Source organism: Alligator mississippiensis, chromosome 2, assembly GCF_030867095.1.
Source record: "Alligator mississippiensis isolate rAllMis1 chromosome 2, rAllMis1, whole genome shotgun sequence".
NCBI lineage: Eukaryota > Metazoa > Chordata > Crocodylia > Alligatoridae > Alligator > Alligator mississippiensis.
Window position 1 is genome coordinate 131,970,461 of NC_081825.1, and position 14,833 is coordinate 131,985,293.

Below are 14,833 nucleotides of genomic sequence, written 5' to 3' on the forward strand. Positions count from 1 at the left end.
TGGTCTACTGTGTGGATATATATTTATAGAAATTTTAAAACACAGTTTGTGTGTTTGGGGGGTGGGGGGGTTAAGCTTTAATTATTGGCTTGATAGATGGTAGTGGCTCCAAATAAGATATGATGATGTATAATGTAAATATGAGTTTGGAGGATTTTAAAAATTCAGATTATTTATCTGATCAACCATAAACACTCATCTACTGTGCAAGTCCTCCTCAATTGGTGGAACCTGGACACTGCTACTCTTCCTCCCCACTAAATCCATGTGCTAAAATCCTTTATGAAATCTTGGTTGGAAAAAAAGTTCCTGTGCTTCTTTTCTAAATGTAGTGTGTATTTCCTCTGAAATATCCCAAGCCTTGTCTTTGAGGGATATGCAGGATTTCAAGTGTGTTAAAAAAACTCATAAAAAACCCTTCATTTTCACATAGGAGTGCAACAAAGCAAATGTATTAAGTCCTTTCCCTCCTTGCCTAAAATTTACAAGGGACTAAAATTATTTCTCTGTTAATTTGTAAAAATAATCACACTCTACCTGCAACCTGAGACTGTCCATTAACTGCTTAGTCTCTCTGTTCTGCTGCATTAGACTGCAGCAATGTTCCTTTAAGTGCCAATGCTCTGTTAGATGTACCAGCAAGAGCTGAATGAATAAGTTGTGATGCATAATTTATTCCAAGAATATGGTCCTTTTTGTGTTTGCAAAAAATCCACAAACAAGCTGTTTTTCACAGTTGCGTTCAGTGTTCAAAACTATTAAACACATGATGTTTAGCTACATTTCACCTTCTTATGGATTCCTTGTGAGCTGTTTGTGGAGAACACTGAGTTTTCCATATTTGTAATTTGCTGTTTTCACAGGACGCTGGGTCAGATGGTCTGTGCATCTGGCCTGTTTGGACAACTGTCACTCAGAACCAGGTTAGTAATGGAAAGCTACATGATTACAAATTTAAATTGGAGGTAAATCACTCTCTATGACTGCTGAACCATTGTCTTAAAATTCACTATTTTGCTGACCATTTCAGTAATATATAATATTCATGTAAAACAACTATTTAAAAAAAAATAGTTAAACCAAAAGAACCTGGATATACACTACACATGTTTTTTTAGACCAAATGCTTTATTCATGTATTTGGGTCCTTGAATAGCACTTGCTACCATGTCTAGTCTCATGTTCAGGCAGTAGCACTTGCAGTGCCAAATTCTGCTAGCTTTAAATAAAAATCTGAAGTCTGTCCTAAGTAAAATTGAGGTAAGCACTCTGAGGTCTTGCTTAAGATTTCTTCTAACCCATATGATTTCTAACCCATAGATTTCTTCTAACCCAGACTCACACCATGCTGCTATGGTTACATTTTAGTCATAAATTAAAAACAACAAAAAGCCCCCCAAACTAGCTGTATAGTAAACTCAGGAGGAATCAAAATACTACTGCAATGAGTCCTGTGATTCCCTGAACTGATGCTTCCCTAGCAAACATGCCTCTGATCACTTAGCCTTGTAGACCTCATCCTTCCTTCCATCTTTTTTGTCATCCTTTTCTGCAGTGCATCTAATTTAGGCCCTGAGGGATCTAGGTGTGCATGTAAGACATAAATGATCCCTTTGCAAGACTGGAGTGTCTTGGGAGACATTAGCAGTGGTATTTCCCCCCCAGTGCCAAACAGGAGGCCATAGGCACTTCTATTTTTGCCAGGTGGCGGGGCCTAAAATGATGGACATGTGGAAAGTTTTACATATTTCAGGTGACATCCCTCTTCCCAAGAGAACCCAGGGCCCCTTTGTACTCAGCACCTCTATAAAAATCTCACTGGCATACAGGAGTCACACAGTGGCATGTAGCACAACTGTCCTGGGACACCCTGAGTGGGGGAAAGTGTTGTAAATGAAAGGGAAGCAACAACCTGTGGAGAAATTGGTAGTTCACAGGGTCAAAAGATGGGGGCTGGCGTGCCTGGCCAGTCACTGCATCTTTAAAGCTCTTTCACTTAAGAGCAAAGCCAGCCACATCCCTAATAGGTAAAAAAAAGTCAGTCAGTGAAAGAGGTTTTGTGGCTGTGGGTCTAAGGATAAAGTTCTTTGGGTAAATGCAATCTCTTTTATTATAAGTACAGGTTGTAGCCGAGTTGCTCTAAGGCAGTGGCTCCCAAACTCTGACAGATTGCGCACCACCAATTTAAAACGATACAACCTTAAGTACCACCAGCAAATTTTTGTCATATAAAGTCATTATAATAAATCTGTTTACGTGTAACCACTGACAGGCTGTCTGTGTACCACTAATGGTACCGGTAGCAGATTGGGAACTGCTGGTCTAAGGACATAGGCCAACAAGGTCCTTTGGGTGAATGCAGTATCTTTTATTAGAGGTATAGGTTGTAGCCGTGTTGGTCTAAGGACATAGGCAGGCAAGGTCCTTTGAGTAAATGCAATATATTTTTTTAGAGGCATAGGTTGTAGCCTTGTTGGTCTAAGGATGTAGGCAGACAAGGTCCTTTGGGTAAATCTGATCTCTTTTATTAGACCAACTCAAATAGTTGGAAAAAGTCTTCTTTGCAAGCTTTCGCATACAAATACCCTTGGTCAGGCTGAAGAAGCACCTGCAGTTGGTCTAATCTTTGATGAGACCAACTAATAAACTAATAAGTCAGTGAAAGAGTGAGGCAAAACATGACCCCCCCCCCGCCCCCCCAGCAGCACCCAGGGGAGGCTCAGGGGCGTTTGCACTGGCAGGGAGCTGAACTGGCTGAGCTAAGGGAGGTTTTCCTCCCCCACCTCCAGCTCTTTGAACTTCTGATTCAGGCTCTGCGCATTTGCAGGGCCACTGGGAAAAAAAAGAAAAAAAAAAAAAAGCCAGACTCCAGCGCAGCCACTTCTTGCCGCCTCTCAAGCTGCTGGAGAGAAGCCGCTCCTTCCCGGCGGCCGCCTGCAAATGGTGAAGCGGGGAAGTGAGGCGGGGCGCGCATGAAAAGCATCCTTGTAACGAGCGGGGACCTGCCCACTTCATTGCGCGCCTCGCCTCTGCCTGCCCCCCCCGCACACGCCAGCCCCACGCGGGGGACAGACGGAGCTGGGAGCCCACGGGCAGTGCTTGCGCCTTGCCAAGGAGGCTCCCGGCCAGGCGGGGCGGGCAGGGCAGGGCAGGGAGGCGGCGGAGCGCCGCGCGGGCGGGGGGGTTTGCAAAGAGGAGCAGTGGCCCGTGTGCGCCTCTTGTTCCCGGTGTAATTTGCAGCCAATCATCAGGAGGTGTCCGCATCCCCGCATCCTCCTCACCTCGCGCCTAGCAGCCCTCCCCTCCCCTCCCCTCCCCCCGCACCGCGCGCACACACGCGCACACACACACAAACAGAGACTCCCCGGCTCCCTCCCTCCCTCCCTCGCACACAGCGACTGGAGACGGACTGAGAGCAAGGCGCAGCGAGAGGAGCCCACAGAGCACACACCGCCGGGCGCTCGCACACGCACACACACACACACACACACTCACTCACTCACTCACTCACTCAGTGCCTGCTCTTTCCTCCCCCCCACCTCCCCCTGCCTCCTCCACCTCCTTCTCCCTCTCTCTCTCTCTCTGCAACAAGAAAAAAAAAAGCCACTTACAGGTATTTGTTTAGTGGATCGGCGTCTTTATTTATTTCCACCTCCCCTCCTCCTTTTCTACCCCCCCCCCCCTTCGCAGTTTGTTTACAAGTATCAAAGTTGTAATTGAGGAGCTGCCAAGACACATCTGGATATTTCTTCTTCTTCTTCTTTGTGTTAGGGAGGGATGTGCAACTAATTAAAGGCAGGCAGGCTGGGAGCGTCTGCAATTTCCAGCCCCCCAAATAAAGAGCCTGGTAAGTCATTGCTTGGTTCTCTTTCTCTCTCCGTCTTCATCACCACCACCATCATCATCATCATTATTATCATTATTTTTTTCTTCTGGGTTTTTTTTCTTTTTCTTTTTTTTCTCCCTCTCATTTGTTCCTGGCCGCTGGGATCGTCCGAGCAGATTCATGCAAGACTTAGGCAATAAAAGGCGCCGCTGGATTAATTTATTAATTAATCTGCTCCCGCCCCTCCTCCTGAATGTTAAATATGACCTTTGATCTCTATGTCTCTGGCAGACCAGACATGCAATATTGAGCATGTACAGTCACACTGGAGCCAAATCCTGAAGTCTGAGGGTTTTTTTTCTTTCTTTCTTGGATTTGGTTGGGGGGGTTGTTGTTATTGTTGTTGTTTCCCCCCCCAATGTGGGATATAGTTAAGGCAAGAAAAAAATCAATAACTACGTCTTGGGTACCCTTTTCATGCTCCAGAGACGCATCGATTAAACAATAATGACCTGGTTGGTGGGCACCATCATTTTCTCGTTTCTGGTGGCAGTAAACCTTGGAAGGGGATGGAGGGGGGGTGAATAGGTAGGCAAGCAAAGAAAGCTTTGGTGGAGAAAAGCCACTATAATCCGATGAAAAAAGGGCATAAAATGCATGTGCTGTTTCCCATCTTAAATAAAAGGCATTTTTTTTTTTCAAACCCACCTTTTCCTTGCCAGATGCGTGCATTTCCTACACATGGTTGGCAAAACTAGTTTTATTGAGTAGTTGTTATTATGGGCAGGCGGTTACAGTTTCATTTATACAACCTGGAGGGTTTTCTGTTTTGGTTTTTTTGTTAGATGCAAATTTTTCGCTTTTCTCCACAAGACTGTGTTTAGCCCGGAGCTTTCGGGGGCACCCTTTGTATTGCCATCAGACCCCTGAAGGGAGCAATAGTCTCTGGGCTGTTTTTTTTTCCCGATGTGAAAATCCAGAAGTGGTTCCCGTGTGATGAGGGTCTTTCTGTGATTGAAAGATGCATGCTGGCTCTTAATCTAGCCCAGGGTGAGGTTTCTCCCCAGATTTCCTCTCCCCTAATCTGGATTTGTTTACATAAACCCTGCTTTTTAGTGTGCAACGTCAGTGGCTAGGCAGTGAAGTTTTTTGCACTTGGTAGGTCTGGCTTTAAATGGTTCATTAATCTAATTATGATCGTAATGACTATAATTGATAACCATTTTGAGCTATCCACAGCTGAGTGTGAAACTAGACTCGGCCCCATTGAGTGTGCCCGAAGTAAACGTTTCTCATATACAGAAATGGAGAACTACACCAGAAATACCTCAAATAACTGTTTCGGTAAAGAATCTGGAAGGATCTGGGAGATAAGGAGTTACTATGGATATAATTGTTGGGTGTTAGGGTTTTTTTTAAAGTTATGTTTTATGTTGTGCTTTACTTCCTGGAGGCTGTTATAATGTACCTTTCTCCTGGATAAAAACTCAAATATTCTCCACCTGATAAGGATGGCCCAGGAGAAATAAAATGAACAGCAAAAGAACCCCTCCCCCTCATCCCTGCTTTAAACTTTTCTCAAATAAAATGAGAAACTAATCATCATCATCATCATAATCAACCCCTTAATCCCGGTGCTGGTTAGTTAGGCAGGTAATCATATACCTTGTGGAGTTGTTTGTTTTTTTTTAATAGCCTAATGTATATTCCTGTAAGAGGTGCTTTTTTTAAATGTATTTTTAAACAGTCTTGTGCAGCCCCCCCCACCCCCTTTGGTTTGGCGATGGAAAGGAGCCTCCAGAGGGATTGGGGCTTGTAGGGTCTTTAGTAGAGCTGCAGGCTCTTAAATCAAAAACTGTGAAATGGCCTGGCTTTAAATATTTTTATCTTGCCCTTTTGTCCCCCTTGCATTTTTTTAACTATTATTTCTTTAGCCCAACAAGCACCAACGCCACTCTTCCCTCCCCCTCCAAGGCTGGTACAATTGAGACCTGTCCTTGGTACATTGAATTAAGACCCTAACAGAGCCAGCTGTGCTGGGATTGAAACTAATGACCGTCAGACACAGAAGGACGCTGTGGCAGCTGGTAGTTCTTTTTTTTCGTCCCCTTTTCTCATTTTTTTTCTGCCTCTTTAGTTCAGATTGGATGTGGGCAGGCTCCGAGCCCTCTCCGTTTGCATTGTGTTTGCTACTCTAATGCACTGTAGACTTTTTTCGCAGGACTTCATTTGTTAATTTCCTGTTCATTTTTTCCCCCTCTCCTTTCATCCCAGTGCTGCTTTCTGCTTTGCAATATTTGTACGCCCTGACAACGCTTGTTCACACCTTTCATAAGGTTCCCATGCCCTCTGGTTAGAGCTGCCACGGCTCTTTCCCCCACCCCCGCCCCCAGCTGGCAGCATCTCGAGCGCGAGGCTTGGCCCCTTCCCTCCCCAGCTACTGCCGGCGATTAGCGCCTCTGCGGGGGGGCCGCGGCGAGCGGTGGCGGGATCACGGCTTTAGTGGCTTGTTATGGAAACGAGCTGGCATGACTGCTCCGTGTGTGTGTGTACCTATGGGGGTGTCTGTGTAGCTGTGTCTGCGTCCGTGTGTCTATTGTGTGTCTCTCGATCGGTGTGTAACTGTCTGTTGTGCGTCTGTGTGTGCTTGTGTCTGCGTGTATCTGTATCTGCGCGTATCTTCTGTGTGTATCTGTGCTTTGTGAGCGTGTGTATCCGTGTGTCCCTGTGCATCTGTATCTCCGTGTCTGTGCATCTCCCTGTGTACAAGCTGTGTCTGTGTGTACTTGTGCCTCCCTGCGTGTATGTGTAGGTCTGTGTGTGTCTCCCTGTGTATCTGTGTATCCGTATTGTATGTCTCCCTGTGTGTTCGTGTGTGTCTGTGTATCCCTGTGTCTCCCTCCCCGTGTGTAGCTGTGCCTCCCCGTGTGCGTGTCCGTGTGTCTGCGTGCCTGCCCGGGTCTCCCTGTGTGTCCCCGTGCGTGTGCGTGCCTCGTGCCCTCACCCCGGGCCGCCGCTGCAAACGCCTCTCTCTCTTGCAGCTGCCTCCGGCCGCCCGCGCCTGAGGAGGATGCAGCAGCCGCGGCTGCCCGGCCCTTCCCCGGCTGCACACACGTCGTCACCCACGGAGGATTAACCCCCTCCCACCCCCTCCCCTCCCCAAACCACCCCCCTCGCCCTGCCCTGCCCTGCCCTGCCCTGCCCCTTCCCCCCTCCTCGCCGCCCGGGGCACCATGAACACCAACGTGTGCGTGGAGAGCGGGCCGAGCCCGGAGGCGCCGGGGCTGCCCAAGGAGAGCCACCTGCCCGACGGCGCGCTGGGCGGCCTGGTGGATTACAACTCGGAGATGGAGCGCTACCGCTCCTTCGCCACCTCCTTCTACAAGAGCGGCGGCGGCGCCTTCCCGCAGGCGGCCAAGATCGCCCGCATCACCACGCCCATCTTCCCCAGCGCCGCCGCCGCCGCCGCCGCCCGCATCGGCATGTCCCCCTGGAACTGCGACTCGGCCACGGCCGCCGCCGCCACCGCCATGCTGTGGGGCAGCAGCTGCAGCAGCGGCGGCGGCGGCGGCAGCGGCGGCGGCAGCAACGCGGGAGGCGCCGCCCGCAAAGCCTCGTCGTCCTCGGGCTCCCCGCCGTCCGGCGCGGCGGCGGCGGCGCTGCAGGCGGGCCGGGGCATGGCCCCGCGCGGGGAGGCGCCGCGCCTGGGCAAGCCGAGCTGCAGCGAGCAGGAGCAGGCGCCCGGCGCGCTGCAGATGGCCAACAACAACTTCCTGTCCCCGCTGGCCCCCGAGCACTGCCGGCCGCTGGCCGGGGACTGCATGAACAAGCTCAAGTGCGGCGCGGCCGAGGCGGACATCATGAACCTGCCCGAGCGCGTGGGCACCTTCTCGGCCATCCCGGCCCTAGGGGGCTTGTCGCTACCTCCCGGGGTCATCGTCATGACGGCCCTGCACTCCCCCGCCGCCGCCTCCGCCGCCGTCACAGACAGCGCCTTCCAGATCGCCAACCTGGCGGACTGCCCGCAGAGCCACGCCGCCGCCGCCGCCGCCTCCTCCGCCTCCTCCGCCGCCTCCTCGCTGGGCGGCGGCGGCGGCGCGGCGGGGGGCGGCGGCGCGGGGGGCGGCGGCGGCGGCGGGGCGGGCAACCCGGCCAAGAAGAAGAGGAAACGGTGCGGGGTGTGCGTGCCCTGCAAGAGGCTCATCAACTGCGGCGTGTGCAGCAGTTGCAGGAACCGCAAAACGGGACACCAGATCTGCAAGTTTAGGAAATGCGAGGAGCTCAAGAAAAAACCGGGCACTTCGCTAGAGGTCAGAGGAGATGATTTCTTTTTCCCCACCAGCAGCAGCAGCAGCAGCAGCCTCCCCCCGTCGGGCCTCAACCCCCTGCCCCCGCCCCTGCAGTGCTTCTTGTCCAGCTTCAAGATGCATCACCCCTTCTCCGAAGCCTCCTTCAGGTTGTGAGGGGGCGGGGCGGGGGGCACACGTGGCGCTCTGCCTTCTCTCTCCCTCCCTCCCTCCCTTCCTCCCTCCCTGCCCTGCCCGCCCGGCCAGGGCTGGGGGAAGCCGCCCGATGGGCTGGGCCCCAGGAGAAGCAAAGCCACCAAAAACACAACAGACAAACAAACAAAAGCTGGTAGGGAAGAAAGTTTCACCTAGTAGCTAAGGTGCGGCGCACCCATCGGTCCCGGGCCAGGGCGGTTCTTTCAGGACGAGCTGGGCCCGGCCCATCTTACACACTGCTTTGAACAAAGTCTGCGAGTCTGTTCTGTGAAGGAGCTCTGTTTGGTGCCCTGTAAAAATAATACACACACACAAAGAGTTTTCCTTACATTGATGGAGACACACACACATACAACAGTTTTCCTTCCACTGACACACAGTTTTCCCTATATTGGTGGACACACGCACACACACACACTTTTCCTTACATTGATGGAGACATACAGACACACAAAAGTTTTCCTTCCATTGACACAATTTTCCTTATATTAATGGACACACCCCACAGAAAATAGTTTTCTTTACATTAACACACTGTTTTCCTTACGTTGATGGAGACACACATACACACAAAGTTTTCCTTACATGGGTGGAGACACATGCACACACACAAGGAGTTTTCCTTACATTGATGGAGGTGTGCACACATGCACACACACGCACACACGTTTTCCTTACATTGACACAGTTTTCCTTACATTGATGGACACACACACACACACACGTTTCCCTTACATTGATGGAGAGTGAACCCTTTCAAACCTGGAAGCAAATGAGGTGTTTATATTTTTCTAACCTACCTGTGGCCATTATAAGACAAACCTTTGCTGGCTTGACCCACTGTTTTCTGTATGGCGGATGGATGCCTTTCTTTGTTTAGTTTTTTCCCTTTCTTTCTTTTTCTTTTGGTGATGGCAGGGGAGAGCAGGAAAAACCTCTAATAGCTAAACACCTGACTTTCAACAGTCAGCAGTTCAGAGCACAGGAAAAGCCAATTCATTTTCAAGTTCATTTTGATTCAAGGAAGGGAATTTGGTCCCAGGATTCAAATAGTTTGGTGAAATATGCCAAAGTCATTTTTGTTTTCTTTTGGGGCAGTACAGTCTACAAAGTAACCCTTTCTGGTGTATAAAACATGCTGACAAAATAAGCCCCTGGTATGCCTGAAATTATTTCTGACTGAACTGTATATACGTTTATTTTTACAACCGTGTCCTCAAAACTGACAATGTATTGAGTATCGTAGAGCTGTAAAGACAGGTTTTCAAGAATGCTAGACGTACACAAGACAGACAGATATGATGTTGTGGAAATTTCAGTTCGTGTATTGAGTACAACAGACAATGAAAAAAAAAATACAAGCATATAAGCAAAATGGCTATTGGATGATATTTTTAGACAAAGAAAAACAAGCAAGAGGAAAGACTAGTAATATTTAATCCCTTGTCATTATTAAAATTATAGTGTTGCTGGTTAGATGCACATATCAGATGTGTCTGAAGGTGTCAGGGGGATGATGGATTTAGCACAGAGGAGAACGGTGTATACTGGGTGACATTCAGATTTGCAGTCACAGAAATTTAGCAACGTTGTTTAAAAGATGAGAGTTGCAAACCCTGTGTCTCTGTGTGTTTGTGTGTCTGTGTGTCTGTGTAGCACTTTGCTTTTTAAATCATTGCTTGCAGGAGTCCTCTCCAAGAAATGATGGAGAACAATATTCAAGAAAAAAAAACCCAACAAAAACAAAACAGTGCCCCCCCACCCCTTCAGTTTATTCAGTACCTGAATAACTACCCGTTAACTGAAGGAAATTTGGGGGTGTTTTTTACATCAATCTTTGGCTAACACTATTTATTGTTTTGGAGTCAGCCTCACTGAAATATTCTGTTAATTCTCCCTTGCAAGAGTGAACTGTTTTTGTTAAAAGTTTGATGACTGGCCCATATTTATTGCATTTTCATTAGCTGCTTTTTGTGACTATGTGGTAACCCAGTATTACACAAATGCAACAACCTCCATGGATTTTTCAGGTGCTAGAAATCAGCAATTAACTTTTGGTTTTACCTAGCCTTTTCGGTCAGCAATATAGTCCTCAGTCCTTTCTCCAGAAGATTTTGAAAGAGTGTATATAATAACCCACTCTGTAAATGAACAGTTAATGCTGATTTTTCACACTGAACCACAGTTTCAAAAGAGGATATTACTTTTTTTTGGTGGCACTAAGTTCAGTCTCATAGAACTTTGCAATCCCCTTGAGGTGCAAACTTCTTTCCCATTAGACATGCAAACTAGGATGCCATTGTGATTTAGCTTTTATGGTAAATGGTAGACATGGATAGATTATCAATTTGTTCAGAATGTGAGATATCTCTGGAAGAGACTAATTTATATATTATCAGATCTTTGCCTGAGTTTGGGTGCATCTGTAAGCACATTTCATGAACTTCCTCACTCCTGAGAGAGGTGTTCTATAGCCTTAAGAATTGTTCAGGCATGTTATGAGAACGCTGCCCGTTAAAATTGTTTAACCACTGTGACTAGTAAAAACCATGGTTTTATTAGCCACTTGTGTACTCTCATAACCACCTGCTTTCACTTCTTTTCTCCATTCTTTCTCATTCACTCTCATAGATACACATGCACACACACATGCGCGCGCACACACACACACACTAGTACTCTGTCATCACTGGAAGGAAGCATATTTCTCTCTCCAGCTGTACGGATATCAGCAGACATTCACTCCTCTGTGGGTCATATCCAGTCACAAAGTATGTCACAGCATGTGGCTTATATTTATACAGGCATTTTATTTGTCAGTAGGAAAAGAAAAGTTCCCAAATTGGATAACTTTCTATTTTGGTCATTTTTCTTATTTCTTCTTTTTTCTTTTTTTTTTTTTAATTAAATAATAAAGAATGACAGCATGACTGCCTAAAAGCACATGTGCAGCAACACTGTTCTGGTTGTAAGGCAACCAGCTGGAAGCTTGTCAGAGAGTGACAGGGCCTACATGACTGAACTGAAGCAGCAGCAGTGGTTGCAGGTGGGTGAGAATAGTCTCCCTGCTGAACTGGCTTCTCAAGCTAGTTTGTCTTATGTGCTTTGTAAATCAGCAAATTTTCTTGGGTGATACGTTATGGTCAAGATAGGCATCTTGCTGAGAAGTTACAGTAACTCCACGGTCTGAGTTCCATATACATTCATACATACATTATATATATATGAAATTGTGGTTGATAGTTCAGTAGCACAAATAGAGTTGGCCACAGTGTGGAAATGATTAAAGATGCAAGTGAAACTAGCTTAAAAAGAAATATCCACTGAAATCATTTCTCTTCTTTTCCCTTGAATCGATTCTTGTCCTGGTGCGATGAAGGCATATGATATAACTCTCAAGGTTAGTACACTGAGTTTAAGACAGATTTGCATTAATGCTTTTAGATTTCTGACCCCTGCATTTTTAATTAAAAGATTCCATTCTAGCATTTTTGTTTAAACTGCTTTTATTTTTCCTTGTTTTTCCTTTGTTAGACTCACCTAAAAAGTTTTCAAGTGCTCTAGTATTTTTCACAGAATTTTATTATCGCCAGGTGATTTTATGTACAGCAGTAATAACTATATAAAGAACAGATAGACATTGTGTTGCACTCTGCATACTTGTGTATGTATAGATTGCATTCGTGTAGATTTACAGTTAGCTCAAAGAGGTATAATCATTATTTATTCAGAAAGATTACTTGTTTTCTTCCCATTAATATACAGGTATATAGCTTCTGCTTTATGTTAGGAAGATTAAAAGCAGGTCTTACTTTGCCTCCTGTCTTTGAACACTGTAGGCTGGATTCAGATTTTTCTTGCCTTACCTTGATTTCAGTTACATCACCCCCAGTTTATACTGCTGTGATGTCAGAATCAGGCCAGGGGGATGATACTCAGGCAAATAAAGCTAAAGGGGTTTGACTACAAGATTAAGTAAAGGTTTCCCTCACCAACCACGGGGGTTGGGTTCCTGAAAGTTCCCGTGGTTGACAAAACTGTGGTTGGCATAACTGGCAGGGCTGGGGTAGCAGGGGCTGTGGGTGGGGTGTGAGGGGCACCAGCAAGGCCGGTGGGGGGGGGGAGTCAGAGGTACGAGCAGGGCCAGGGGGTCATGGGGGTTGTTTTCCGATTGTATCCCCGCTCTTTTCTGAAGCGTGGATATTCAAAACCGTGGTTGGCAAAACCGTGGTTGGCTAGGAGAACCTGTATTTTTCAAAGTTGGGCACAGTGTTGTAGCATTCAGTGCAGCTAGCTTTGTGACAACTACAAGCCAATTGAAAAAAAATGTATGTATTTTTCCATACAAGAATAACATTTCATATTAACTTTTAAATATTAAGGAGCCAGTACTGTTCCCTTTGATGTCAGTGACTGCTTTGAGATGACTTCACTAGGAACAGAATTGAGCCCATTGATTTAAAGGGAAACAGCACCATATCCTAAATATGTAGCAGCGTGTGGTATTGCCACTGGGGAAACAGGGGCCTATGGAAAACCTTGCATCTTTCACTCTTTGTTTTGGTGGTAAATGTGAAAATCATTAAGGCGACACTACTGAGTTCTGTGGATAGAGGTCAATTAGCCTGGGCTTCAGAGGAGGCAGTTTGCCTCCTGGTCTTTCTAAGTTAAATGACCATAGTATGGTAGTCAGAGTGACAAGGAACAGGAAAACTGAGAGGGAATGGGTACCTATTGTAATGAGAGTGACTAATTGTAATGTCACCCCACTGTCTTGCTGTTGTACAGTGAATTATTAACCACTGCAAGATTATTTATATTGTTACAGCGCCTCACTGCCCTACTCATAGACCAGGGTTCTGTTATGCTGGGTTCTGTACAAACAGAGCACAAATATGGTATGTGTCCCAAAGTAATTGCGCCAGTTTCTTCTGGGGAGATTCAAGATGATGATTATCAACCAAAAGCCCTGTCTTGCCCTAGACATTATTTTTCTGATCTCTTCCTTGTTTGTGGCAGTTGCACTTTTGCAGAAACCTTGTTTTTCTGTCTCCAGGATTGAACTCCTAGGGGAAGTGTTTCATTCTTAGCAGAAGATCCTTAGCTCTGGAATTCACTTTTGTTTGCAGTGTATTTGACTAAGGGTCTGGTGATTTGATCTTACTGCTTTTTGGCTCTTTAGGAAGAGAAGATAGAGCTTGCATTGATTTTGTATTGTTTTCCTTCTTAAATCGGGCAATTATATTGCAAATGAGTGGAGGATACAGAGGCTGGAATAGGTTTGATTTTTGTCAAATGTTTGCAATAGTTGCTAGAATTGATTTTTGTAGGTTTTACCCAAATAGTCCAATGATGGGTGGGATGTACATAAATTAAATAATTAGTTCCTTTTGGCCATCTGAGATTCCATAAAAATATGCATCACAAGGACTCCTGCTGCTGCCTTAAGGCACAGACTGGAATAGCTGCAGGCATCCTCATTCACTCTGGGTGTCACATGGCCTGATCCTGCAGTCACTCAAAGATATTATTGAAGCCATTTGGAGTTCTGCACATGAGAAGAGCTCCTGCAAAGTGTAAAGTGTCTTTATCTGTCAGAGAAATCTGTGGGAGAGAAGGGAAATAAGGACCCAGGATGGGAAATAAGGACCCATTATTAAGCACCTTGCACTATCAGGTGTGGATTCTTTATAGTTCTAATGGGTCTTGATCTTTAGCACCCTGAAGGAATTGGTATGCTCTTGAAGAGGGATTACATTTACTTTGGTACAGTTCCATATTTTCTTAATATCTTCATGTAATGTTTGCAAATTAATACAAACAAAACCAGGCCAAAACATTAGATTACCATTAAATGTATGCATTTTTTATACCCACATCCCTGTTTTGCAGGTGTTTTGATGGGGAAATGTGCAAAATACTGTTTGATATAGTACACTAGAATGTTGTATTTTGTGAGATAGGAACATAATAGCAAAATGAAAGAAAATTAAGTGGTTGCCCATGAAGATATCTAATGTCACCAAAATTAAGTACTACACTGAGAGACAATTTTTAAAGAAATTGGACAAAAAGCATTCCTGGTTTTAATTTATGATTTTTACAAACTGCTTTTTACTCTCATTAAAAAAAATTGTATTAACTAGTCCTGGGTGTATTTCTTCATCTTTTGTAACCAGTGATGGTACCTGGCTAGTTAGAGAGATCAACCAGTTATGACTATTTTATATTCTGCATGCGCTGAATATTACTTTGTATATCTCTAAAACAAAAAATATTGTAGGTTAAGTACTCATGAGTCAGGAATATTAGGTTCAATTTTGGATTACATTCTTGGCAACCCATTTATTTTAGTGAGATTGCACGTGGTTTAGGTCACAACTTAAATTTGGCTCAGTAATCTTGTGATATTTTACTCTGTATAAACAGAGTGAGTGAATTTCTGGCCCACTGAAGTCAATGGGATGTTTGCCAAGTCAGTAGGAATTCTGCCATTGATTTCAGC

General features: G+C 45.8%; 1 protein-coding gene across 5 annotated transcripts in view; it reads left to right on the top strand.

Moving 5' to 3' along the window:
- Positions 1-3,057: 3,057 nt before the first annotated feature.
- Positions 3,058-14,833, top strand: part of CXXC4 (CXXC finger protein 4) — a 32,462-nt gene continuing 20,686 nt past the window's right edge. The window contains exons 1-4 of one of the 5 annotated variants that reach the window (XM_059722151.1): positions 3,058-3,613; positions 3,772-3,847; positions 6,868-8,282; positions 11,708-11,728. In XM_059722151.1, the coding sequence (XP_059578134.1) occupies positions 7,060-8,282; positions 11,708-11,720 (1,236 nt within the window). In that variant the 5' untranslated portion in view covers positions 3,058-3,613; positions 3,772-3,847; positions 6,868-7,059 and the 3' untranslated portion in view covers positions 11,721-11,728. Of the gene's footprint in view, positions 3,614-3,771; positions 3,848-6,867; positions 11,375-11,707; positions 11,729-14,833 lie in introns of all 5 variants that reach the window. The other 4 variants (XM_059722152.1, XR_009459877.1, XM_059722150.1 and 1 more) reach the window with 4 other exon arrangements.